The sequence below is a fragment of the Gymnoscopelus microlampas genome, assembly GCF_963454915.1.
Source record: "Gymnoscopelus microlampas genome assembly, chromosome: 1".
NCBI classification, from domain to species: Eukaryota; Metazoa; Chordata; class Actinopteri; order Myctophiformes; family Myctophidae; genus Gymnoscopelus; species Gymnoscopelus microlampas.
In genome coordinates this window covers 55,039,928-55,065,873 of record NC_139962.1, presented here as the reverse complement: position 1 = coordinate 55,065,873, position 25,946 = coordinate 55,039,928, and the positions used below count along the sequence as shown (strand labels likewise).

Here is a 25,946-nt window from a genome sequence, read left to right as displayed (position 1 = left end):
TCTGCTTTTAAGCCACTGCCTTTCAAGACCTAACCTCATATATTTTTACTTTGCACTGACCCTTTAATGTTTTCTTTACCTAATGTACAAGGCTGTGTTTTACCATGTTTCTACTACTTAGGACCAGAGACGAGGGCGTGGCTGCAGGACACCGAGTTGGCCATCTGATGATATACGAAAGAAGAAGAAGAAGAAGAACCAGAAGGTCAGAGTGCAGTGTTATGCAGCAAACATCCTGTGTGTGGTTCGCATGAAACATCTTACTGGCTAAAGGGTAATCAGTGGTGGAAAAAGTACTCAAATGTTTTACTTAAGTATAAGTATCGATACTGCAATGTAGAAATACTCCGTAAAAGTCCGGAATTCACAATTTACTTGAGTAAAAGTAAAAAAGTATTGGTATCAAAATGAACTTTAAGTACCAAAATTAAAAGTACTCATTATGCAGAATGTCCCATATCAAGTTTTCAACAGTATGAAAATCTTTTGAAAATAGCAGCTCTACAAGCTCACAATGCGTTGCGATGCTTGTAGATTGGCTGTTTTCAAATGGCCAAAATGTATAGAGCTGAAGTAGTTAATGTAGTTTTTGTAATAATTATCAAAATCTACAAAGTAACTAGTAACTAAAAATCATTTTCAAATAATTGCAGTGGAGTAAAAGTATAATATTTGCCTCTGAGATGTAGTGGAGTAGAAGTAAAAGTACAGTACTTGAGTAAATGTACTTAGTGACTTTACACCACTGAGGGCAATACTCACCAAGCACTACAATTATATAACTATTCTATAACTATAAATATTGTTCACCTCTGTTGTTATCTCCACCAGGCCAGAATGGCCAGGGGGCAAGGATTATGTGTTCACCCCCGTGATTCTGTGAGTCTGTCTGTCTGTCTGTCTGTCTTTGAGCAGCTAATCTCGGGCACCGCCTGACCGATTGGCGCGAATCTTTGCACGCATAGTCCCAGTAGTCCAACGAAGAACCTCCATCCGAATACGTATTTCAAATCAGCCTCACGGTGGCGTTATATCAGAGCTTTGATTAGTTTGAAAATAGTGAAAGAAACTAAAGAAAAACGCTGAAGAAAAAAAACCCACATCTTTAGAGTTTGGAAAGTTACGCATACTGTTTTCCTCACCACCTCAAAAACAGCAGTGGTGCCAACCAAGTGCCTTAGCTGGCAGGTAGAGAAATGTTGAAAGGTAGGCTACAGCATAAACATTGCTTTGTAGAGCTATAGGATGTTATGCGTTTACATTAAGCTTTCTCATTCCTTACAGTTTTGAGCAACATTATGTAGTCTCTTTTTTTTTTGTGTGTCTCTATCCCCACTTCCCAAATGCCGTGGAGAGAAAAGAATAGAAAAAAAAAAGTCACTGCGGCAGTTTGCAGTATTTCACGTCAGCTATAACTGGCATTTACTTTGTGAAAAGCCTCACTTAACCCATTAAGGCCGGCGAAAGAATCGGTGTCATTTTTGAATTTCTTTGGCTATTCAAAAATAGCAGATCTACAAGCTCATAGCGCGGCACCGAGTGCCGCGCAACGAGCTTGTAGATCTGCTATTCTTGAAAAAAAATCTATTGTTTTTTTAAGCGGACATTTGTGACTCAAATCTCTGCTTCTGGGGGATTCTTCAGTTTAAAAACATTACTTATGTTGCTATAAAAATAAAAATAAACAAGGGCCCCCCAAATGATATGTATTTGGCCGTGGACCCCCATCTCAAAATATGTTGTTCCAGGGACCCCCCAGAAGCAAAGATTTGAGTTAAAATTGTTCGCTTTAAAAAATATATGCATATTCAAAGATTTGCACAAATTGCACGATTTTTCAAAAAATAGCAGATCACTCGGTGCCGCGCTATGAGCTTGTATATCTGCTTTTTTGAATAGCCCAAAAGTATAGAATAACGGTTACAGCTGTTACACAGATGCGTTCCCGGTCTGAACGGGTTAAATTTTGATGTGTGTCACAGGCTGTGACTGGTGGTGCCAAGGCGAGCCATTCTAATTGACAGCGGGGGGATGAATGCCTTTCTTATCTAATGTGTGATTTTTTTACTTCCTTCCTCCACAGAGATGATCTATAGGACATACAGACAGGGAGGAAGGGGATGAATGTAAATGATGTTGGTAATGGATAGCAGTGGAGGGAAAAAGTACTACTTTTTTTTTTACTTAAGTGAAAGTATCAATACTGTAATATATACTCTGTTGCAAGTAAAAGTCGAGGATAAAAAGTGTACTTGAGTAAAAAGTACAAATGCATTGGTATCAAAACGTAGTTAAAGGGATACACGGGAGTTCAGAGGTAAATAAACACCAGCAGTACTTTTCCCCGACCACCAGGGGGTGACGCAGGAAGGACTTCCATAGAGAGGTACTTTTGAAGGGATGGTGCCCGAAAACAGGTTGCTTTATTGGGATACAATATGCGGAAATTCCCGCCCTGCTGGTTCTCTGAATTTTTATTTTTAAATAGGCTCTTTCATGATAAATTGACCACATATATGAAGTTAAACAACTACATTCTATCCACACGCTATCTTAAAAGTAAATTCTGTGCCTCAAAAACGAAGTTTGAGAGCGTTTTAAAACCGAAAGTAAACGTTCATACGGACACGGACGCGCACGGACGCGCACATGCGTGCGTTAATTTACGTACCGGACATAAACATAGAACACATGCAAATGAGTGGATTCTTGGAAAAAAATCCGCAAGTCCAGGAATCCACGCATTTGTATTGACAAAGCATTAGCAGATTCTGCCCCAGAGGTAAAATAAAAGTGCGGTGGGAGCTCGCCCTTACAAGAGAAAGTCCGGAATTAAAAATGTACTTGAGTAAAAGTACAAAAGTATTGGTATCAAAATGTACTTAAAGTACCAAAAGTAAACATACTCATTATGCAGAATGTCCCATTTCACAAGATTTCAAATGTATGAAATGTATACACATTTTTGAAAATAGCCGATCTACAAGCTCACAATGCGTCGCATTCACTGGTGGTAATAATCAGAGAAGTTGGGTCAGAATGCTATGTTCCACGTCTCTCTGCTGTAAGTTCATCAGCAAAGTGAATGCAGAAGAATATATGTATTCAGGACAGGGTGTGTCATTGCTGCAGCATGGTTATTTTAGTAGAAGCTCTATACTTGATATAATCTTCCCAGATCAATTGTCAGTATATAGTACATCTGTACACTTCCCTATAGCAGGGGTTCTCAAACTTTTTCATGTCGAGGACCCCCAACTTCACACTTTTTAGCCCGCGGACCCCCATTTGAAAAGATAAGCCCAAGGACCCCCCATAAGAGAAGATGTTTTATGGCTCTAGCAGTGATTCTCAACCATTTTAATTTCAAGGACCCCCAGTTTGACATGCACTATTAGGCTACGGACCCCCATTTAATGGCATTTCTGTCTCTGACCCCAATTTATATTGTAAAATCAATGTTAATTTAACTCTGAGAGTGTACAAATGGAACCAAATGGAGCTGTTAAAAGACAGTCCACCTCAAGCTGAGCTGGTAGATAGGCTATTTTCGTTGTGGCGACACTGGCGCGAAACTAAGTAAAGAAGATACTGTGAAGTTGTTTACATAAAGTATTGCTGTTGGTGTATAATATACCAAGATCTTATGATATTATGCAAGTGTACATACTTTGTTTTTTGCACTTTATTGCACTCTCTCTCTTTCTTTTTATTATTGTTAGTATTATTATTATCTATGCTGCTGCATTGTCTGAAGGAAGCCGACCGAAAATAAGTTTTACTTTTATGTACCTGTACACAAGATGTAACAAAAAATCACACCCTTGAACCTTATAAGACAGCCATAAAAGATGATATGGTCGACGTGTTCCTCTGTATTGTCGTGTCTGATCTTCACAGTTGATGAGGTCTTTGTCATTTTGTAATTTGCTTTGTATTGTGCCGCTTCGCAATATAGTGACACGTATCCTAGGTGATGAAACATGGGCACGCCGACATCGTTCGTGTTTCTAATAGAATAGAAATGTGTTTCTTTCGTTAACCCATTAAGACCTCTACAATCTGCCCTCTAAATCCTAACAGTTTTCTGAAAAACTTAAATCAGTCGTTCTCAAACTTTTTCATGTCAAGGACCCCCAAAATGACATGTATTTGGCCGCGGACCCGCATCTCAAAATATCTTGTGTCAGGGACCTCCATAGGCAAAGATCTTTTATTTTTTAAAGATACTTTTGGGGCTTTTATGCCTTCATTGATAGAATTTAGCGGAAGTCGTTGGGAGTGGGACTCGAACCCCCAGTAATAGCCTGAATGCCCGCACCGCTAAGCCAGCAGTCCGGGCCACACAGCAAAGATTTGAGTTAAAAATCTTTGCTTTAGAAAAAAATAAAAAATATTCAAAGATTAGCAAAAAAATAAATCACTATTTTTTAAAAAATAGCCAAAGTTAAAAAAAAAATGGTTAAAGTGGTTAGAATCTAAAATGACAGAGATGCCTTCCCGGTCTTAAAGGGTTAATGAATATGAACAGGTCCGACAGAGTGCTGCATTGCCTGGGCGACGCTTATTAAAGTTGACGCTCTGCCTCGCTCTTATTGGCTATATGACAGACGTGGACCCTGATCATCAGTGTGCACCCAGTCGTTCTGCGGTAGGCTAACACACCATCTGTATAACACTGTCCGACCAACAAATCCTCATCTTTCTCTGGGAAAACAAATCTGTCTGCACCACGGGAGCACCAATTAATCAAGTCTGGATTGGTTTTCAAAGGGCCTTTAATTAGCCGCAACATGGCTGTGAACGTGCATCTCAGAGCCAAAACTGACATCTCTGCACTGTCTTCAACCAAATTGTTTTCTCTTATTAACCAGAAATTGGACAGTTTCAAAGAGAATACAAATGAACATTGCACTACACATGTCCCCTATTGGTTGTGTTCCTCGTTCTTGTTTTTGAAAGCTTGATAAAACAAAAAGGTAATCAAAGCTGAGAACGGCAAGTAAGCTGATTTTGAGACAGGGCGTATATACGTGACAATGGTTTCCTGGTGTCTCTGTCACCCTATGAGTCTGCCTGCCCGTTCTTATCAAACTTACACTTCAAAAAGTGCTGAGAGTTTTCTCACAGTTGAGATCAAAACAAGCAAACAAACAATCAAACAAATAATATAAGCTCTCTTGCCAACTTTCTCCGGGCTGCAAAGGCCAGACAGGAAGAGGTATACAGTAGAAGACAGAGTGGGAGGGGGGAGATAGAGACGAAGAGAGAGAGATGCCCTCCCTGACCATCTGAGAGCGCCACAGCTTTTAACACATCGGGTGCCAAAACCGTAATATTACGAGTTTTGAAAGAGTAGCGCTTTGGTGCCGAAACCGTAAAATTACGAGTTATCAGTCTTTTTGTTTTTAGCGGTGCCAGCCGCTCTACTCTTGACTATGTCCGTCCGTATGTCCGTTTGTCCGTTATGTCCGTTTGAGCCCGGATGTCCGTTTGAGCACGGGCTTTAAACAGCTATAACTCCAGTTGGCAGCATGCCAGCAAGTCCAAATTTGGTATGTGGACTTACACCACCAATTGGGACGAGCATTGATTGCTGAAGCCCCGCCCCGCCCTATTATAGCGCCACCAGGAGGCCACTGGCTCGGATGTCCGTTTGAGCACGGGCTTTAAACAGCTATAACTCCAGTTGGCAGCATGCCAGCAAGTCCAAATTTGGTATGTGGACTTACACCACCAATTGGGACGAGCATTGATTGCTGAAGCCCCGCCCCGCCCTATTATAGTGCCACCAGGAGGCCACTGGCTTTAAACAATGCTTTACACAGCTATAACTCCAGTTCGCATGCCAGCAACTCCAAATTTGGTATGTGGACTTACACCACCAATTGGGACGAGCATTGATTGCTGAAGCCCCGCCCCGCCCTATTATAGCGCCACCAGGAGGCCACTGGCTTTAAACAGCGCTTTACACAGCTATAACTCCAGTTCGCAGCATGCCAGCAAGTCCAAATTTGGTATGTGGACTTAGACCACCAATAGGGACGAGCATTGATTGCTGAAGCCCCGCCCCGCCCTATTATAGCGCCACCAGGAGGCCACTGGCTTTAAACAGCTATAACTCCAGTTTGCAGCATATGCCACCAAGTCCAACTAATACCACCAATAGGGACCAACTGTAATTACATAAGCCCCGCCCCCTCTGTCTTCCCATTGGCTGGGCTTTAAACAGCCATAACTCCAGTTCACAGCATGCTACTGAGTACAAATTTGGTACGTGGACTCAGACCACCAATAGGGACGAACTGAAATGTAGTAAGCCCCGCCCCCTCTGTCTTCCTATTGGCTGGGCTTTAAACAGCCATAACTCCAGTTAGCAGCATGCCACCCAGTCCGAATTTGGTTTGTGGACTTACACCACCAATAGGGACGAGCATTAATTGCTGAAGCCCCGCCCCGCCCTATTATAGCGCCACCAGGAGGCCACTCATCAAAGGCACCGCTTCCTTCACACAGGGTGCGATTTTTTCTACACGGGAGGGGCTAGAGCAGCTCTGGAATCACCCATGAGAAGGAAGGGCCAGATGCCAAAAAACATGTCTCCCCATCCGCTTCCGTTCTCTCCTGATCTAAAACCCCTATAACTCCGAAACTTTTTACGCTGGGGAAAACGACTCATTTTGTATGCACGATCGCTCCGCCATTGTTACTCGCGTGAGAGATGATATCGTTCCAGGCGTTAGCCAGGACCATCGTGCAAAATGCACGCATGCTTTGTTTCACATGGATTGCTCGTCTTGGAGTCTACAGCTTAAACAGCACCGCGCAGGTCAATGGTGAGATTTCTGGCACCGAACGTAATCTGTTATTATAAAATTCTGGCACCCAATAGACTTAAAACCGTTTTTTTTTACCTAGATGGACCTAGATGTGCCTAGATGGACGCCTAGATGATGGATGCCTAGATGATGCCCTTGTGTGCTTTCAAACTTTAAACTTTTTCTTAGTTGTGTATAGTTGTGCGGGGGGGGGGGGGGGGTGTGTAAGTGACGCAAAGCTTGCTTTGTGTCCGGTGTGAACACAGGAACCCAGGAAGACTAGCTGGTTGCTTGCTATGGCACCAGCTAATGGGAATCCTTAATAAAATAAAATAAAATCAAACACACCATTATATTTTTTAGATAATATACAATAGGAAACAAATAAGAAAATATTTCATTCAATTATTTTCAGGGCATAATATCTAATTTAGTGGACCACAGAATGGGTCCCCACCTAAAGTAGTTAATATAGCATCACAATCACCACTTTATCCATTTGTATGTTGGCTATTCAAAAATAGCAGATCTACAAACTCACAATGCGTCGCGATGCGACATTATTGTAAGCTGCTATTTTCAAACGATTTTGTATACATTTTGAACTTCTGAAATGGGACATTCTGCATATTGAGTACTTTTACTTTTGGTACTTTAAGTACATATTGATACCAATACCTTTGTACTTTTACTGAAGTACATTTTGAATTCGGGCTTTGTTACTTTGTTCTTGTTTTCCTAGACCTGGTTGCTTATTTCTCTCACAAAATCTGGCAACACTTACAGCAACCCCAAAGCTCCACTCTAATGGCCTCCCACAGAAAGCGGCTCAATGTCATTAAGCCAAAACGGAAGTGGCTTCAGACGGCTGAGACAGGGTGGGGAGAGAGAAGCAGAGGATAACGTCTGAGGAAGAAGTGCCCTCCCGTGTGCGCTGTGATGCATTATGTGAGAGATAGTAATTGATGTAAAGCATATGTTCTCTAATTGCAAAGTTGCACTTGAATGAATTTATGGCAGGCGGAGAGAGGCTTGCCTTTCCAGTTCCTAAAAGGAAGACAGAGAGAAGGGCTAGTGAGGAGGAGAAGGAGATAGTGAAGGAACACCTTGAAACCGTCAGGGATGTGACGCTTTCACATCCTGTTCAGTACATGGCCAAGTTCTCATTTCTCTACTTAATTGTGAAGAAGTGCCTGACAGGCCAGCAGGGTTCATCTGCTGAATTCCTGCCATCCTCATCATCATCGGCCACAGATAAAGAAGAACTGCAGGAGTCTGGGTCTATACGTCAGTCAACCCACCCCCCTCCCCCTCCCCCTTCCTCGTTCTTGCCTGCCTCACTTACTACAGTGAACAACAGCTTATTACCACAGATATATAACAGCCAGCACCTAGCCCATTCCCTCGCAACAGGCCAGGAAAGTTACTATTTCATACGCAGTGGCTCATGATTACCATCCTCTCGTCACTGTATGCATATCCTGCAAAACTCCCCCTACACACCGACATGTAGAACCAATAATCAACTTAATCATGTATCATGTAGGTTAATCGAATAATCGAGAAGCACGCTCTATTTTCTTATTTGACAACGAATGCAACATGTCATCTCTCTCCCTGTTTCCTGTCATTCTCTACTATAGAAGGCATTCTCTACAAAGGCAGAAAAGCCCCCAAAAAATCTATCGCCCTGCCCTATTGTCCCGTGTACAGGTACATAAGACTGCACATTATTTTAGTTCAGCTCCTTGGACGTTGGAGTCTGCAGTCAGGACTGCAGATAGACTCACTTCCTATGTTCTGCCTCAGTCTGAAATCTCACCTCTTTCTAACTCATCTTACCTCATCTCAGACCCCTGGCAGTTACTATCTTTGCGTCTGCACTTGTTTCCTATTTAGATAGATGCTATAGTTAGAGTATTTAGATGGAAGCCAGGTATGTTACGGCTCTTCGTAGCACATACCTGTTTTAGCATTAATTCCTTCGACCACTTCCCCATGTTGTTGGAAGACTAGTGTTCGTGGCAGGGACGTCACAGGCTCTCAGAAGGTGGGGGGGATGGACTTTCGGTGGACTATACCCCTTATTTTGCACTCTGGCTATTCGAAAATAGCAGATCTACAAGCTCATAGCGCGGCACCGAGTGCCGCGCTATGAGCTTGTAGATCTGCTATTTTTTTTAAAGCGTGAAAAACATTTGTGTGTTTTTGGGGAGATTTTGTTAGTTTTTTTCGTGTTTTGGTTACTTTATTTCGGTTTTAGGGTTAGGTTATTTAATTCTTATTTTTGCCTGATTTTACCGATTTATTATCAAAAAAATATATATATATATTTTTTTTTTCAAAAAGTGGGGGGGTATGAAATCATGGATCTATGAGAGTGAGGGTGTCGCGTCGTACGCACAGTGACTGGCCGTGACGCCCCTGGTTCGTGGTGAGTGCATGCTCTCACCTTGCCCTTTGTGAGTCGCTCTGGATCGCTCTGGAAGAGTGTCCAGTAAATACCCCATTTGTAAAATTGTCTATAGCAATGGAGGAGAGAACATCAAGACGTTGGGTGTTTTTCGTGCCTCGAATAGACCGCCATGCCATGCCACCACCTAATATACCAGCAGTCAGCTTGTGGCTGCTGTTAATTTCCCACTAGACTTGGGCTATCATTGCTTTTATTACTAGTATTCATGCACTGTGTTGGCCTGCCAGTGGTGGGAGTGCTGCCACATTCGCTCAGCACTCTGGAACTGTTGGATCTCAAGGGAAATACAACAAACAACTTGTTGTATTTCAGTATTTACTGGAGAAGTTTACAATCACTTGTGAACCAGGAGAACAAACAATGTATTGCACCGACCCTTAGTTTAAATCATCTGTTGGTTTGTCCCTGTGCTCCTATCACTCACGCCCATTCAGTGTAAGGGCACAGCGGTCGGATTCGGTGGTCCTGGACAACCGCCTAATCGACCGCCTCGATGCCAGGCGCGGAATTTCCTCGGGTCATTGGCGACGCACGCGCCGAGTTTGAGGTCAGGCGGTCGCACGGTTCTCGAGATACGTGAACTACAGACGGACAGAGAGAGACGGACACATGGACGGACAGAGATTTCACACGTTTATGGTAGGAGTGAGTTTGTGCTGTGAGTTTCATGGTAGATTACACATTCCCCTATAGCAACGTTTTCAGGCCAAGGACCCCTTGGCTGAGACCGAGATAAAGCAGGGACCCACATTATATATTGTATAAAATATTTTTTTTTTCATAGATTTCATAGGCGGCTTCATAGACTCATCACTATCATGATGGATTCATGTTATTGTGTACTTCCAAACATTTAACCATGCACTTAAACAATGCTTAGTAAACCTGACCTTTCACTCTGTACTTAGTCTGCTGTTTCTTCCCCTACACCAAACCACTCTGCCAAAAACAGCAGATCTACAAGCGCACAACGCCTCGCAGCGCGAGGCGTTGTGTGCTTGTAGATCTGCTGTTTTTGGATAAAGTTCTCCTCAGAATAGGGATGCTTGGTTGAAGTGGTTAATGTAAAAATCACACAAAGATTTGAGGACCCCCTGTAGTAACTCTGAGGACCTCCTGGGGGTCCCGGCCCCCTACAGTTTACCCAGTGAGCCATAGTCGGCTATTAGACATCTAAAACAGGGTTATAATTGGTCTAACAGTGAAAGTTTTTTAGACGTCTAGGCTTAGCCTAGACGTTGATTAGCTGTTTTTTAAGCGTCTATATATAGACGTCTATATTATAGACGTCATTTCAACGGCTATAATATAGACGGTCTATAAATAGACGCTTAAAAAACAGCTAATCAACTCTAAAAAACTTTCACTGTTAGACCAATTATAACCCCGTTTTAGACTAGCCCTTAGACGTATTTTAGAAGTCTAATAGCCCGACAAAAGCTCAGTGGGTATTGTACACAGCAATGAAAGTAATTCTGACATTAAATAAATCATTCACTCTAATACAATACAATGCAGCAAAAGCCATATTTTCCATGAAAAGCACAAGTATAGTCCAAAACAACAGCATTATTTGTAACTAAGCCACAATACCTTTACATGAATGAGCATGGTGTTCGGGGCTTTATCTGTCTATTTTGACGCCATCGAACCGGTGTTGTACTGTATGTACGAGGTATAACTCTCAGGCACCCAGAGAGTTGCAGCCATCCATTTCTGTCTCGGCGGGCTCTGCATAACTAAGCGTATCTATTTCGTATCACATGAGCGGCGACCAATAGCTCCCGTATCCACTTGGGACCCCCAACCCCACCCCATTGACTCCAGTCTGAAATAAACCTGTAAACACCCCCGGCCTCAAATGGCCTCCCTGTGACTAACATGCCTTTGTGCCGCTGCCACCGGTATCGTGAATGGACCAAAAACGGATCATTAGATTCCTCACCTTATTAGAGACACAACCCCACAGAGATTATACAGTAGATGGCTTGTCAATGTTCATAGCTGATACGCTCAACGATGGCCCTGTGCACTTTATCAGCTGCCACTGCAATGCATTATCTAAGTGCATGTAGGCCTACTCAAGTACTGTACTTAAGTACAATTTTGAGGTATTTGTACTTTAACTTGAGTATTTCCAATACTTTTACTTCTACTCCACTACATCTCAAAGGCAAATGTTGCCTCCACTACAATTATTTGAAAACTTTAGTTACTAATTACAAAACATACATTAACCCTACAGTATATACATTTCAGCCATTTGAAAATAGCCGATCAAAAGATGTTTATACATTTGAAAATTTGAAATGGGACATTCTGCATAATGAGTACTTTTACTTTTGATACTTTAAGTACATTTTGAATTCTGGACTTTTACTGGTAACAGAGTATTTCTATATTGCAGTAGCCTATTGATACTTTTACTTAAGTAACAAAAATGTGTACTTTTTACGCCACTGCTTACAAGCAATTTTTGAGTGTTGACATATTTGAGAGGAAAGCTGGGAGCTTGAGGTTAGTTCTTCTAGAGAAAGGTATTGGGTCAATTAACTGCATGGGAATCCTTGTTAAAGAACTGGAATAATACCCAGGTTGGATTGATTTATTTATCACTGGGCTACGGGCTTGTGACAGCTCTCATATTGCAACCTGACTGTCCACTGAAGTGCACATTAAGGTTCTCTGTGTTGGCAGCAATATGGCTTTTTTTCCCACATTTAACAATCAGGACTCCGATGGGAATGGAGGTGGAAGACACTGACAGAATAGAGAGCCTCCCCATCACTTGTCAGCATTGTCAGGGGGTGATGATGGCTTACTGTCCCCTCACTCTATAGGCTTCCATTCAATGCTGTTTATCAGTCCATGACCCTTTCTCCAGTGACCCTCAGCCACAGGGGAAAGATGAGGTCTGATGGAGTGTGCGTGTGTTAGGAGGTACTGTATATAATGCAGGGTTCCAATTGCTTGGGGGGATCCATGCCGATCTGCTTCAGTGTTGATTTTGACAGCACATTTTGATTTAGTTTTAGTCATAGTCTTTTGAATATAATTCCATTTTGTTTTAGTCATATTTTAGTCATCTGAAATGTTTTCGTTTTTGTCTAGCTTTAGTCGACTAAATATCATGAGATTATAGTCGACTAAAATGTATTCTGGCGGTGCCTTGCCCTTGATGGTGTCGTAATGGCAGATTTTACACTTGGTTGCATACTGAAAATAGCAGATCTACAAGCTCACAACGCGTCGCAGCGCTATTTTCAGAGCGCAACACCCGAGTGCAACCTAACATAAAAAGACTTATTCAAAAATAGCAGATCTACAAGCTCATAGCGCGGCACCGAGTGCCGCGCTATGAGCTTGTAGATCTGCTTTTTTTTTATCGTGCAAATCTGTGCAAATCTCTGAATATGTATATTTTTAACTCAAATCTTTGCTTCTGGGGGGTGGGGGGGTCCAATGGAAGAAATTATTTTGAGATGGGGGTCTGCGACCAAATACATATGGGTGGTCCTTGACATGAAAACGTTTGAAAACCACTGATATTATTACAGCAACATAACATTTTTCAGAAACCTGTTAGGATTCAGAAGACATTTTTGTAGATGCGTTCCTGGATTCAATGGGTTAAAGCAGTGTGGCCTTTCTGATGGATCTCTGCGGTCCTCCGTCTCTCATTGAAGAGGAGAGGAGAGGGAGGACAGGCGGGGAGGAGAGTGGGTTTGTGTGTGTCTGCCAACAGGGACGCCCCTCCCCTCCCCTCCCCCTCCTCTCCATCACCATCACAGCGTGCCACTCAGGTGATAAGCATCATCCGACGGCGACCCCCCCCTCTCCACCGACACTGACACTTCCTCTCGGAGTCAGCAGATTACATTTTAGAAGTTGACAGCTTGTTATCACTGTGTGGATGGCAGGAGAACGGCTTTATCTTTTGTTCTTTTTTTTTGTGTGTGTGTGTGTGTGTGTGTGTGTGTGTGTGTGTGTGTGTGTGTGTGTGTGTGTGTGTGTGTGTGTGTGTGTGTGTGTGTGTGTGTGTGTGTGTGTGTGTGTGTGTGTGTGTGTGTGTGTGTGTGTGTGCGTGCGTGCGTGCGTGCGTGCGTGCGTGCGTGCGTACGTGCGTGCTCGTGTGTGTCTGGTGTGTGTGACAATCTGCCCTGCTTTTTTTCCCCCCTTCTTTTTTAATCCCTCTGTGGTGACACAACACAGTGAATAGGGCTCCCTCTCTCCTCTCCTCTCCCCTCTCTTTTCATCTCCCGTCTTAACCCAATAAAACCGGGAACGCATTTTTGTGACCACTTTAATCATTAGTTTATACTTTGGCTATTCAAGAATAGCAGATATACAAGCTTGTAGATCTGCTATTTAAAAAAAAAATCGTTTTTAACTCAAATCTTTGCTTCTGGAGCGACATGTTTTGAGATGGGGTTCCGTGGGCAAACACATATAATTTTGGGGGTCCTTGACAGGAAAAAGTTTGAGAACCACTGATTATAGCAACATAAGTTTTTTCAAAAAATAATTTAGAAGTCATTGTAGAAGATTTGAGTAAAAAATATATATATTCAAAGATTTCCACAAATGTTCGCTATTTTTTTTAAAGAAATAACAGATCTACAAGCTCATAGCGCGGCACTCAGTGCCACGCTACTAGCTTGTATAACTGCTATTTTTGAATAGCCCAAAGTATAATAAGATAAGGGTTAAAGTGGTTAAAATCTATAAAAAGACAGCATGCTTTCCCCGGTCATTAATGGGTTAAGACTGGCCCCGGCCACTTTGTGGAGGGATTACAGTGATGGAAACCTCAGCAGAGAGCACAGCACAGTGAGCCCCATTCTGCATGGCTCAACCTCGCAGACAGACAGGGGGGAGAGAGAGAAGATGTGACTCAGTGATGAGCAGCCTCTTCCCTCCCTCACACCCTCCCTCCCTCCCTCCCTCACACCCTCCCTCCCTCCCTCCCTCCCTGGCTTCCTGTCTGCCCGGTGACGTATATCACACACAGCTCCCTGATAGTCTCATAGGCTCGTCTTCGGGGAGCAATTGTATAACTTTATCGCTGCATTTTGGAATCTCACTCAAAAATGGGTCTCCGTGACTATAATAATGAGATGATGGGGGGTGGGGGGGGCTGTTGGCAGATGGAGGCTCTCAGTCTTTGTTCTGAAGCTGTAGAAAGAAATCAGATACTATGCTATTCTCGGTTTTCCCAGGCGAGCGATGGTGAGATTTCTGTCTGTAATGACTCGGTGTATGTAAGTGCCATATTTCTGGCAAACAGAACTAGAGAGAATAGAACAGTGTACACAGTTTATCAATAGTCAACAGACTCCATGGTTCCCACACGTCACAATTCTTTGGTTTCTATGTCAGCCGGCAGACAGGCATCTAGCAAGCTATTTTTTTTACGGATGGGGGGCCAGCCATCTAGAACAGTCTGTCTCTGTATTTTTTAAATATTTTTTTCTCCCACTGACAGGTGCCTTGAAATTAAAATGTTTAAGAATCACTGCTATAACTGTAAATAAATATCTTCTCTTATGGCGTATCTTTTCAAATGGGGGGTCCGTAGGCTGGCCTACTATGGGGAAATTTGGGGGTTCTTGACATGAAAAAGCACTGCTGAAAGATGCTTGTTTTTTTTATACGTCGGTGATTAGTCTCAGCAGTGTCATGTGTCGTTGAGTGATGTGTTGAACGTGACCACCTGTACATTCAGGTGGATTTTGATTGCCAGCAGAGTGTACAGTGAGTGTACTCATGGTGCGTTCTAGGTGTTTTTCGGATGGCATGCGATGATCATTCCCTGCACGACATGCACGCGGTCAATGGATGAAATGGTTATAGCAGTGATGGTAAAAAATACTCACATGTTTCACCTAAGTAAAAGTATCAATATACTGCAATGTATAGGCCACATGAGCACTTTAAACCTACGATGCGACGCGTTGTGAGCTTGTACTGCAGATCTGCTATTTTCAACACAAATCTGGTACAGGGGTCCCTGGCACAGAAGATGGCGGGGTCCGTGGACAAATACAATTTGGGGGTCCTTGACATGAACTTTTTTGTCGTTTTTATTAACCACAAAAACAACAAAATTAGGAAACAAGCCCAAATAAGCAACTACACTTTAGAAACAAGTCCAAAAAAACGCAAATCGCCACTGCCAATATTTACAAGCAATCAAAGTCGCTTATAATAAGCAGACATGGCAACACTGGTTGCTCCTATTCTCCATTCCCTCTCCATCGCTGGAAGCGCGTGAAGGAAAAAGTCATTCTTACTTTCTAATTGGCAATGATGTGTTTTTGAACTCATACAGTTAAAAAAAACGGGTGTGCAGGCATCACAAGACCCACTAATAAACACAGTCACATGGTCTTCTTTGACAGCAGCAATGTTTGCCTTTTTTTTTGTTTCTGGCATACAAGTGGGGGTCCTTTTAACGCCACATGCAGTTAAAATTGAAAAGCTCATAGACATCTAGGGAGTTGTAGCTTTTTCCTCTGAATCATACGCATTTATTTGTTGTTAGTTTTATTTTATTGATTTGATTTCGTTCTCATTGTGGGATCCCCCCCCCCCCCCCCCGCTGCATTAGACTGAGCACAAGCCATTAAATTACATCTAAATTGGAGCTTTCACTACCCTTTTCTTTCCTCGCAACTGAAACATAGTTCCTCTGATAGGAATGTATTGTACTGTGATACTAGACCAATTATTTGTTTACCAAGACTGGATGCACAGATGATTGTTTCACGCAATCAATTCTCAACCTGTTGTTTCGGGGTGCGCTGGTTTCAGCACACTTCAACCCCCTCATGTGTGTTGGTTAGTGCTGCGCACCCTAGAGAGACCTGACAGAATGGGTTTCATTTGCAACCAGTATGATGCTTGCAACCAGTGTGACGTCGTCTGTTAAAGATGGAGTGCCATGATATTTTTCAACCCTAAAACCTGATCATAAGGTATTATTATTATGTAAGGATTTTTTTCAAAAAAAAAAAGTGTACAGAAATGGTTAAAAAAAATGTTTTTATGTGGACACGCCTCCAGTTCATTAAGTATGCCTGGTTCTCACCTTAGCACCTCCTCCACCACCTTAGCACCACCCACCTGTCCTAGTCCCTCCTCCTCCTCATGCCCACACCTTTTGTGTTATGATAATGAGGGGGAGGGTATGTTTTTTGGGGGCTCTGTGATGTCACTATGCCCCTGTTTTTGGATTGGCACGTTTGACTCTCAAGGTTTCAGCCTCCAGGAAAAAACTCCAAATAGTCAGAGAAGACATAAAACACCATAAAACCACCAGCGGGGGCCTTAATGAAGTTCTATCAACCTCATAGACACATGAAAAACAGAAAAAGTGCAAAACGATGGCACCACCTCTTTAAGGGGTCTATACCACGTGCGAAACAAAAATAAAATCTGCAGCATTTTGCTCAGCCTCTATCATAAAACAGCCAACTAACTGTTTTATGTGATAAGAATTGATTTAGTGAGGCAGAGGACTGAATGGCTTAACTCAAGCCAAGGCACGGTACTCTCCATTTCTCCACTTGTCAGGGCTGTACTTGCTACAAGGTATACTATACATGTCCCATAGCCTTTTGGCTTATCGGGATCTTCAGAAAGCCATGGCAGAAAATAGCATAATCCACAGACCCATGCACGAACGCACGCACACACGCACAAGCATCCCCATATCATCTATTGATTATGAAATATTATTTCATGATGAGAGCTGGTTAAGGTCCCAGGGGTTGTGATTATTGATGTAGCATAGATGAAAGTGTAGCAGTTTAAGGGGGCATTGTGCCTCAACAAAGATCAGGGTGGGATCATTGCAGCGCGTTTTTCGCAAAATCCGGGGGGGGGGGGGGGGGTTTGCAAACGGCAATGGAGATGGTGTTGGGTACGGTGCGGAAAATGCCTGCGCGGGGGGGGGGGGGGGCTTTCGCAAACGGCAATCGAGATGGCGCTGGGTACGGTGCGGTAAATCCCCCCCACCCACCCCCCCCCGTCGCTTGCTACGCCACAGGCAGCGCTCTATACTTACGCAAAATATTGGCCAGAAATGAATTAAATGCAAATTTAGAATCTTGAAGTGCTTATGCTTGTCAATATTAAAATAATGCACTGTAGTGGGTAGACAGACATAATTAACATCCAGATATTGTTGGCATACAGTCTGTTTTGATGTCATTGTGTGTCAATGTAGGCTCATGTACTCACGGTTACAAACGGTTATGGGACAAATAGCGAAAATAGCAATATTTTATTAAACTAATAAATAAATAAATACCCCAAATAGTTAAATTGTCATATTACCAAACATACATTTCAAACATATCACAGTCTACGTGTATTTAATTCAGTCTGATGAGAAGCATGGGATCAAACATATCCCCACCGGCAATACAAAATGAATGATTAGAGAGGGGGATATCAAAAGGAGAGGCATTGATCTACGCACCCCCCCTTCCCCCCAGCAAATCAAAACCTGTTTCTGCTAACCTAAATTCAAGCAGCTTTCCCTTAGAAGAAAATAAAGAACACTTTCACACAGGCTATTGTTATAAATATCACGGCTTCAGTCGTCTAAGATTTCATCACTTCAATGGCAGAGTGTGTATAAGTTCATGAGATCATGCTACACCACACATCATGTTTTAACACTACTGCGGGCCAAACTGTCTGGCACACAGATACGTGTTGGACCAGCTCCCAAAATTAGTGGGTGTTAATTGTTCATCTCTATTTCAGTGTGATAATTGTTATCAATGTTTATAGTCTGATGACTTATATGCTAACTTCCTGACTTTTTTTGTGATAAGCATTTGTTTCGGCATGTCACATTTACTCTATACAAGAGAAAGAGGGACTCATTAATTACCAACAAAAATAGTAACATTAACCACTTGGAACTGGAGTCCAGGGTTGCCAGGTCTGCTTATTATAATTTCCCCGCAAGATTTTATTTGAAAATAGCAGATCTACAAGCTCACAACGCGTCACGACACATTGTGAGCTTGTAGATCTGCTATTTTCAAATAGCTGATGTATATGTTAAAGTGCGCATGTGGCCCATAGTCGCTTGTTTTGGGCTGGTTTTCCTAGACCTGGTTGCTTGTTTCTCTCACAGAATCTGGCAACACTGCTGGAGTCCCCCAGTGGTCTATGCTCCATGCTTTTTACCCTCTACACCAGTGATTCTCAAACTTTTGCAAGTCAAGAACCCCCAAAATTGCTATGTTTTTGGCCGCGTACCCTCCATCTGAAAAGGTGTTGTGTCAGGGACCCCTCCCCCCCAGAAGATTTATGTTAAAAAATTAAAACAATATTTAATGTCATCAACCATGACAATTGAGTTTTATTAGATGTCTGATTGGTGTGAATAGTGGTTAACACCATAAATGCCAGAGTTTTATTAAAACAGGGTACATCTAGTGCTGGCATTATTTACCGTTTACGCTGATATGTTTAGCGCTGTAGTGGCCAGAACGAGGACGTGGATGTAAACAAAGGGTACGTGTACGATGGTCGATGGTCCCGTCTAATGCCTGGAACAATAACATCTCTCACGCGAGCCGCCATTGCGAAGCGATCGCGCGTCGAAAATGGCTCGTTTTCACCAATGTAAAAAGTTAAGGAGATCCGGAGGTTTTTTTTATCAAGGAGATAGAAGAGTGGACGGGGGAGTGGACGGAAGCCAGGTTTTTTGGCACCCATCCCCTGTCCCTTCCATTTTAGAGGCACTGTGGGTGATTTCAAAGTTGCGCTGCGGCGCCCCTTGTGAAAAAAAAGAAAGGAAAAGAAATTGCTAAACGGTTAGAACCGTTTATGGCACTCCACGCATGGCTTTTCAAAAACGGTCCGGACCGTTTTTGGCACACAATGTGTTAATAAGCACCCCAGAACTGAGCTCAGGCCTCCTTCAACGCATGAGGAGCTAGCAAGCCGCTTCTTATCACCTGACAGGGGGGAGTTTCCCCGGTAGGACGTAGCGAGTGGAAGGAACACGTTATTCCAACAAGTTCCTTTCCCCTCCATCATGCGCCCCGGCTGACCAGGGACCTTCTAGCTGTGAGGCGACAGCGCTACCGACTGCGCCACCGTGCTCCCATTTATTCTGTTGTTGTTGTTGGTTGCCATGGCTGCCAGTTCCCACCTGATGTTGTGTGGGAGGCCAGACTGCTCCAGACCGGACTGAATAACTGCTAGTTTGCATAACGTCTTCAGACTAGGACTCAAGTCTAAGATGTACAGATCATCACTGGGTCCTCCGTCTTTGTTTCCTCCTTTGTTTCCTCCAAAGATGATGACACGGTCTCCAACCATGCAACAGCACATATAACACATTTGACTCGGCGGGCCTTCCCCCTTGGGCTCAACCTTCTTCCAGGAGAAGGTCTCTGGACTGAATTTCCACATATCACTGCAGGCTTGGCCCAGGTTGTGGCCACCAAATATGTACAGCTCTCCATTGTAGGCAAATGTTGAATGACCCCAGTGTCTTCCTGGAGGAAGCTGTGTAGATGGCGTGGTCAGCCAGCAGTTGGTCTCTGTGTCAAACACTCTCAAGTAGTTGTATACAAATACAAACATCTTTGTCCCGATGATGGTGGCAGAGTGAGTACATATAGCAGGTGGTGGTGGTGTGCCTCTGGTGTTAATTAAAGACCAGACCATTGTGCTGGTGTCCAACTTGTAGACGTCATTAGTCGACTGGATGGATAATCCATAGACATACACAACCTTCCCCAAGACACAGGCTGAGTGGCGGCCCCTCCCCTCCGGAACAGTCCCAGAAACCCTGGGCTTGAACCATCTGTGGGTATCGACATCAAATGCATAAAGCACGTTGCAGTGAGGAACCCCTCCCCAGATGTAGACTGTATCTTCTACCAGCACAGTTGTGTGGCCGTGGCACGTGGAGGGAATCTCAGGGTGACATGGTGCTCCTCTTCCAGGTGTCACCGAAGGCAATTTCAACCAGCATAAAGACACAGTGTTGAAGACATGCACATCGATCTGATACATGTTGTTGTTGTTCCCTCCTTCTAAGGTCCATGCTTAAAAGCCTCCAAAGTAATACACGTTGTTCCTCACCGCTACAGACGCATGATAGCCTCGCTTTTTTGCTTTGGAAACGGTCCAATACAACATCACCCTGTCTGTCTGTCTGTCTGTCTGTCTGCCTGCCTTTATGCCTGCCCTTCTACCTGTCTGTCTGTGTGTCTGTCTGTCTGTCTGTCTGCCTGCCTGCCTGCCTGTTTGCCTATCTGCTTGCCTTTCTGCTTGCCTTTCCGCCTGTCTGCTTGCCCCTGTCTCTCTCTCTCCCGACGTCTACAATCATTTCCTACACCTGCATTGTCTTATATATTCTGGCGTGAAATCACAAGTAACACAAACTGTTGCCGTGCAATGCAATGTCTTAACGACGCCAATTTGTACAGCTATTCCGATCTTGACCCTTTGACTAAGGCACTATTCTACTTCCAACGTCTACCTTTCTGCACAGCAACCACGCCCCCGAACACTTTCAGAACAGAATGCTGGTGACAGAGGTCACAGAAGGGCTCGAGGACGTCGTTTTGCCACATGGACGATGTGCCGGTGTGAGGCCGAACACATGAGGAGCATGACGCTCGCCTGTAAGCTACGCTGGGGGAGATTCAAACAGCAACATCACTCTGAGCACTGATACATGTGACCCATCGAAGCCAGAGGTGACCGTTCTAGGCCAGAGGTCTTCAACAGGGGGTCCCGGACCCCTAGGGGGTTCTCAGAGTTACTACAGGGTGGTCATCCAAATCTTTGTGTGATGAGAAAATAAAAATCCCATGATTTTGTTACCCATTTTTTCACCCAGTGCCAATTGTCTATGTAATCCTGGGCTCTACACTCCCTCTGCCAGCCTAGGGAGAGCTTAGAGCCGAGCTCATGCCTCCTTCAATGCATGAGAGCTAGCAAGCCGCTTCTTATCACCTGACAGGGGGGAGGTTCCCTGGTTAGACGTAGCGCGTGGAAGGAACACGTTATTCCAACCAGTTCCTTTCCCCTCCATCAGGCGCCCCGGCTGACCAGGGTGAGGCAGTATAGAGACCAGGATTACTGCATGTTTTTGTGAGGGTACCTACCCCAGGGGACACAGGGAGAAAATGCAAACTCCACACAGAAAGGCCCTTTCTCTACACCAGTGATTCTCAAACTTTTGCAAGTCAAGAACCCCCAAAATTGCTATGTTTTTGGCCGCGTACCCTCCATCTGAAAAGGTGTTGTGTCAGGGACCCCTCCCCCCCAGAAGATTTATGTTAAAAAATTAAAACAATATTTAATGTCATCAACCATGACAATTGAGTTTTATTAGATGTCTGATTGGTGTGAATAGTGGTTAACACCGTAAATGCCAGAGTTTTATTAAAACAGGGTACATCTAGTGCTGGCATTCTTTACCGTTTACGCTGATATGTTTAGCGCTGTAGTGGCCACAACGAGGACGTGGATGTAAACAAAGGGTACGTGTACGATGGTCGATGGTCCCGTGTAATGCCTGGAACAATAACATCTCTCACGCGAGCCGCCATTGCGAAGCGATCGCGCGTCGAAAATGGCTCGTTTTCACCAATGTAAAAAGTTAAGGAGATCCGGAGGTTTTTTTTATCAAGGAGATAGAAGAGTGGACGGGGGAGTGGACGGAAGCCAGTTTTTTTGGCACCCATCCCCTGTCCCTTCCATTTTAGAGGCACTGTGGGTGATTCCAAAGTTGCGCTGCGGCGCCCCTTGTGAAAAAAAAGAAAGGAAAAGAAATTGCTAAACGGTTAGAACCGTTTATGGCACTCCACGCATGGCTTTTCAAAAACGGTCCGGACCGTTTTTGGCACACAATGTGTTAATAAGCACCCCAGAACTGAGCTCAGGCCTCCTTCAACGCATGAGGAGCTAGCAAGCCGCTTCTTATCACCTGACAGGGGGGAGTTTCCCCGGTAGGACGTAGCGCGTGGAAGGAACACGTTATTCCAACAAGTTCCTTTCCCCTCCATCATGCGCCCCGGCTGACCAGGGACATTCTAGCTGTGAGGCGACAGCGCTACCGACTGCGCCACCGTGCTCCCATTTATTCTGTTGTTGTTGTTGGTTGCCATGGCTGCCAGTTCCCACCTGATGTTGTGTGGGAGGCCAGACTGCTCCACACCGGACTGAATAACTGCTAGTTTGCATAACGTCTTCAGACTAGGACTCAAGTCTAAGATGTACAGATCATCACTGGGTACTCTGTCTTTGTTTCCTCCTTTGTTTCCTCCAAAGATGATGACACGGTCTCCAACCATGGAACAGCACATATAACACATTTGACTCGGCGGGCCTTCCCCCTTGGGCTCAACCTTCTTCCAGGAGAAGGTCTCTGGACTGAATTTCCACATATCACTGCAGGCTTGGCTTGCGTTGTAGCCACCAAATATGTACAGCTCTCCATTGTAGGCAAATGTTGAATGACCCCAGTGTCTTCCTGGAGGAAGCTGTGTACATGGCATGGTCAGCCAGCAGTTGGTCTCTGTGTCAAACACTCTCAAGTAGTCAACACAATAGTCCCCAAATACAAACATCTTTGTCCCGATGATGGTGGCAGAGTGAGTACATATAGCAGGTGGTGGTGGTGTGCCTCTGGTGTTAAAGACCAGACCATTGTGCTGGTGTCCAACTTGTAGACGTCATTAGTCGACTGGATGGATAATCCATAGACATACACAACCTTCCCCAAGACACAGGCTAACTGGCGGCCCCTCCCCTCCGGAACAGTCCCAGAAACCCTGGGCTTGAACCATCTGTGGGTGTCGACATCAAATGCATAAAGCACGTTGCAGTGAGGAACCCCTCCCCAGATGTAGACTGTATCTTCTACCAGCACAGTTGTGTGGCCGTGGCACGTGGAGGGAATCTCAGGGTGACATGGTGCTCCTCTTCCAGGTGTCACCGAAGGCAACTTCAACCAGCATAAAGACACAGTGTTGAAGACATGCACATCGATCTGATACATTTTGTTGTTGTTCCCTCCTTCTAAGGTCCATGCTTCAAAGCCTCCAAAGTAATACACGTTGTTCCTCACCGCTACAGACGCATGATAGCCTCGCTTTTTTGCTTTGGAAACGGTCCAATACAACATCACCCTGTCTGTCTGTCTGTCTGTCTGTCTGTCTCTCTGTCTGTCTCTCTCTCTGTCTGTCTGTCTGTCTGCCTGCCTGCCTGCCTGCCTGTTTGCCTTTCTGCTTGCCTTTCTGCTTGCCTTTCCGCCTGTCTGCTTGCCCCTGTCTCTCTCTCTCCCGACGTCTACAATCATTTCCTACACCTGCATTGTCTTATATATTCTGGCGTGAAATCACAAGTAACACAAACTGTTTCCATGCAATGCAATGTCTTAACGATGCCAATTTGTACAGCTATTCCGATCTTGACCCTTTGACTAAGGCACTATTCTACTTCCAACGGCTACCTTTCTGCACAGCAACCACGCCCCCGAACACTTTCAGAACAGAATGCTGGTGACAGAGGTCACAGAAGGGCTCGAGGACGTCGTTTTGCCACATGGACGATGTGCCGGTGTGAGGCCGAACACATGAGGAGCATGACGCTCGCCTGTAAGCTACGCTGGGGGAGATTCAAACAGCAACATCACTCTGAGCACTGATACATGTGACCCATCGAAGCCAGAGGTGACCGTTCTAGGCCAGAGGTCTTCAACAGGGGGTCCCGGACCCCTAGGGGGTTCTCAGAGTTACTACAGGGTGGTCATCCAAATCTTTGTGTGATGAGAAAATAAAAATCCCATGATTTTGTTACCCATTTTTTCACCCAGTGCCAATTGTCTATGTAATCCTGGGCTCTACACTCCCTCTGCCAGCCTAGGGAGAGCTTAGAGCCGAGCTCATGCCTCCTTCAATGCATGAGAGCTAGCAAGCCGCTTCTTATCACCTGACAGGGGGGAGGTTCCCTGGTTAGACGTAGCGCGTGGAAGGAACACGTTATTCCAACCAGTTCCTTTCCCCTCCATCAGGCGCCCCGGCTGACCAGGGTGAGGCAGTATAGAGACCAGGATTACTGCATGTTTTTGTGAGGGTACCTACCCCAGGGGACACAGGGAGAAAATGCAAACTCCACACAGAAAGGCCCTTTCGCCAATCCCACCTAGGGTATGGGCACTGATGAGGCAGAGGAGAGAACACGCCCACAGCGTCCCCGGCGGGAATTGAACCCAGGACCTTATAGCTGTGAGGCCACAACGCTACCGATCACATCGTCTATTTTCTTACATCATCAAATGTGTTCACATGATGTTCACACAACAAAACAAGTGTCTTAACGTTGTGGAATAAACTGTTAACAGATCACATCGTGAGATAACGTTTGCGTATTGACAGCTCATTGAAATGGCAATAAGGCTGTTGCTCAGGCAGCGCTCGGCTGAAAAACAGCCAATAGTAGAAACCATTAGTACAGGCAATTCCCAATGAATTGGCCAATTTGAACATGGACCAGATTGGAACGGGCTCTTGATATCCGGCCCTATTCATGACGCAACGTTTCTTATTTTTATGGGAAAACTTCATTGTGGGCGTTTATGTGCAAAGCGGATTCCAGGGGATCCATGAGAAATGGTAGAATCACTGTTAACCCATTAATACCGCTTAGACCGGGAACGTGTCTGTCATTTTAAGATTTCTTTGGCCTTTCAAAAATAGCAGATCTACAAGCTCATAGCGCGGCACCAAGTGCCGCGCTATGAGCTTGTAGATCTGCTATTTTTGAAAAATCATGACAAAAATTGTGTGTATATATTTTTCAAACGAACACTTGTAAGTCAAATCTTTGCTTCTAGGGGGGTTCCCTGGAACAAAAATATTTTTACAAACGTTCCATTAAGAATGAGGGTTTTTTGAAAAAAAAACCTGAGGAAGACTGTATTAGTCGAAACGTTGGTTTCATTTCATTAAACTTTTTGCATCGTGGCTAGAGTTGTGCGGCCTCATTCCTTTTTCAACATTATTATCTGCCGTGGCCAGCACCTCATCAACTCAGGTGTGCGCTCCTCACTCTGTGTTTGCCTTACAAACGTTCCATTAAAACATATATATTCAAGCACTCGGTGCCGCGCTATGAGCTTGTACGTCTGCTATTTTTCAATAGCCAAAGAAATCTAAAAAATGACACACAGATGCGTTCCCGGTTTAAATGGGTTAAGAAATAAGCCCACTTCAATGGAGGGATTTGCGAGGCCCACTCAGACAGTGGGAGGGAGGCCTTTCAAAGCTCTCTCCTGTTCCAAGGCTGTTTCCAATTGGAACTGTACTCTCCACACTCACACACACACAGTGACCGCCACAACTCAGCATCTTTCAGCCTTTCTCCACCAGTGGTGGAAAAAAAGTACTCAATTTGTTTTACTCAATACCGCAATGTAGAAATACTCTTTCTGTTACAAGTAAAGGTCTGGTATTCAGAATGTACTTTCAGTGGTGTGAAGTAACTAAGTACATTTACTCGAGTACTGTACTTAAGCACAATTTTGAGGTATTTTTACTTTACTGGCGTATTTACGATTTTCATTACTTTTACTTCTACTATAAATGATTATATTGTCGCTG

General features: G+C 44.2%; 2 protein-coding genes across 2 annotated transcripts in view; both read right to left on the bottom strand.

Moving 5' to 3' along the window:
- Positions 1-25,946, bottom strand: part of chst8 (carbohydrate (N-acetylgalactosamine 4-0) sulfotransferase 8) — a gene marked incomplete at both ends in the record, with an annotated part of 305,325 nt that overhangs the window by 241,001 nt on the left and 38,378 nt on the right. The gene's annotated exons all lie outside the window — the stretch shown is intronic.
- LOC311044401 (kelch domain-containing protein 3-like) lies at positions 19,384-20,346 on the bottom strand (the record flags this gene model as incomplete). The annotated part of the gene is made up of 1 exon (XM_084055950.1): positions 19,384-20,346. One exon carries the CDS (start codon positions 20,344-20,346, stop codon positions 19,384-19,386), a length of 963 nt encoding a protein of 320 aa, XP_083912076.1.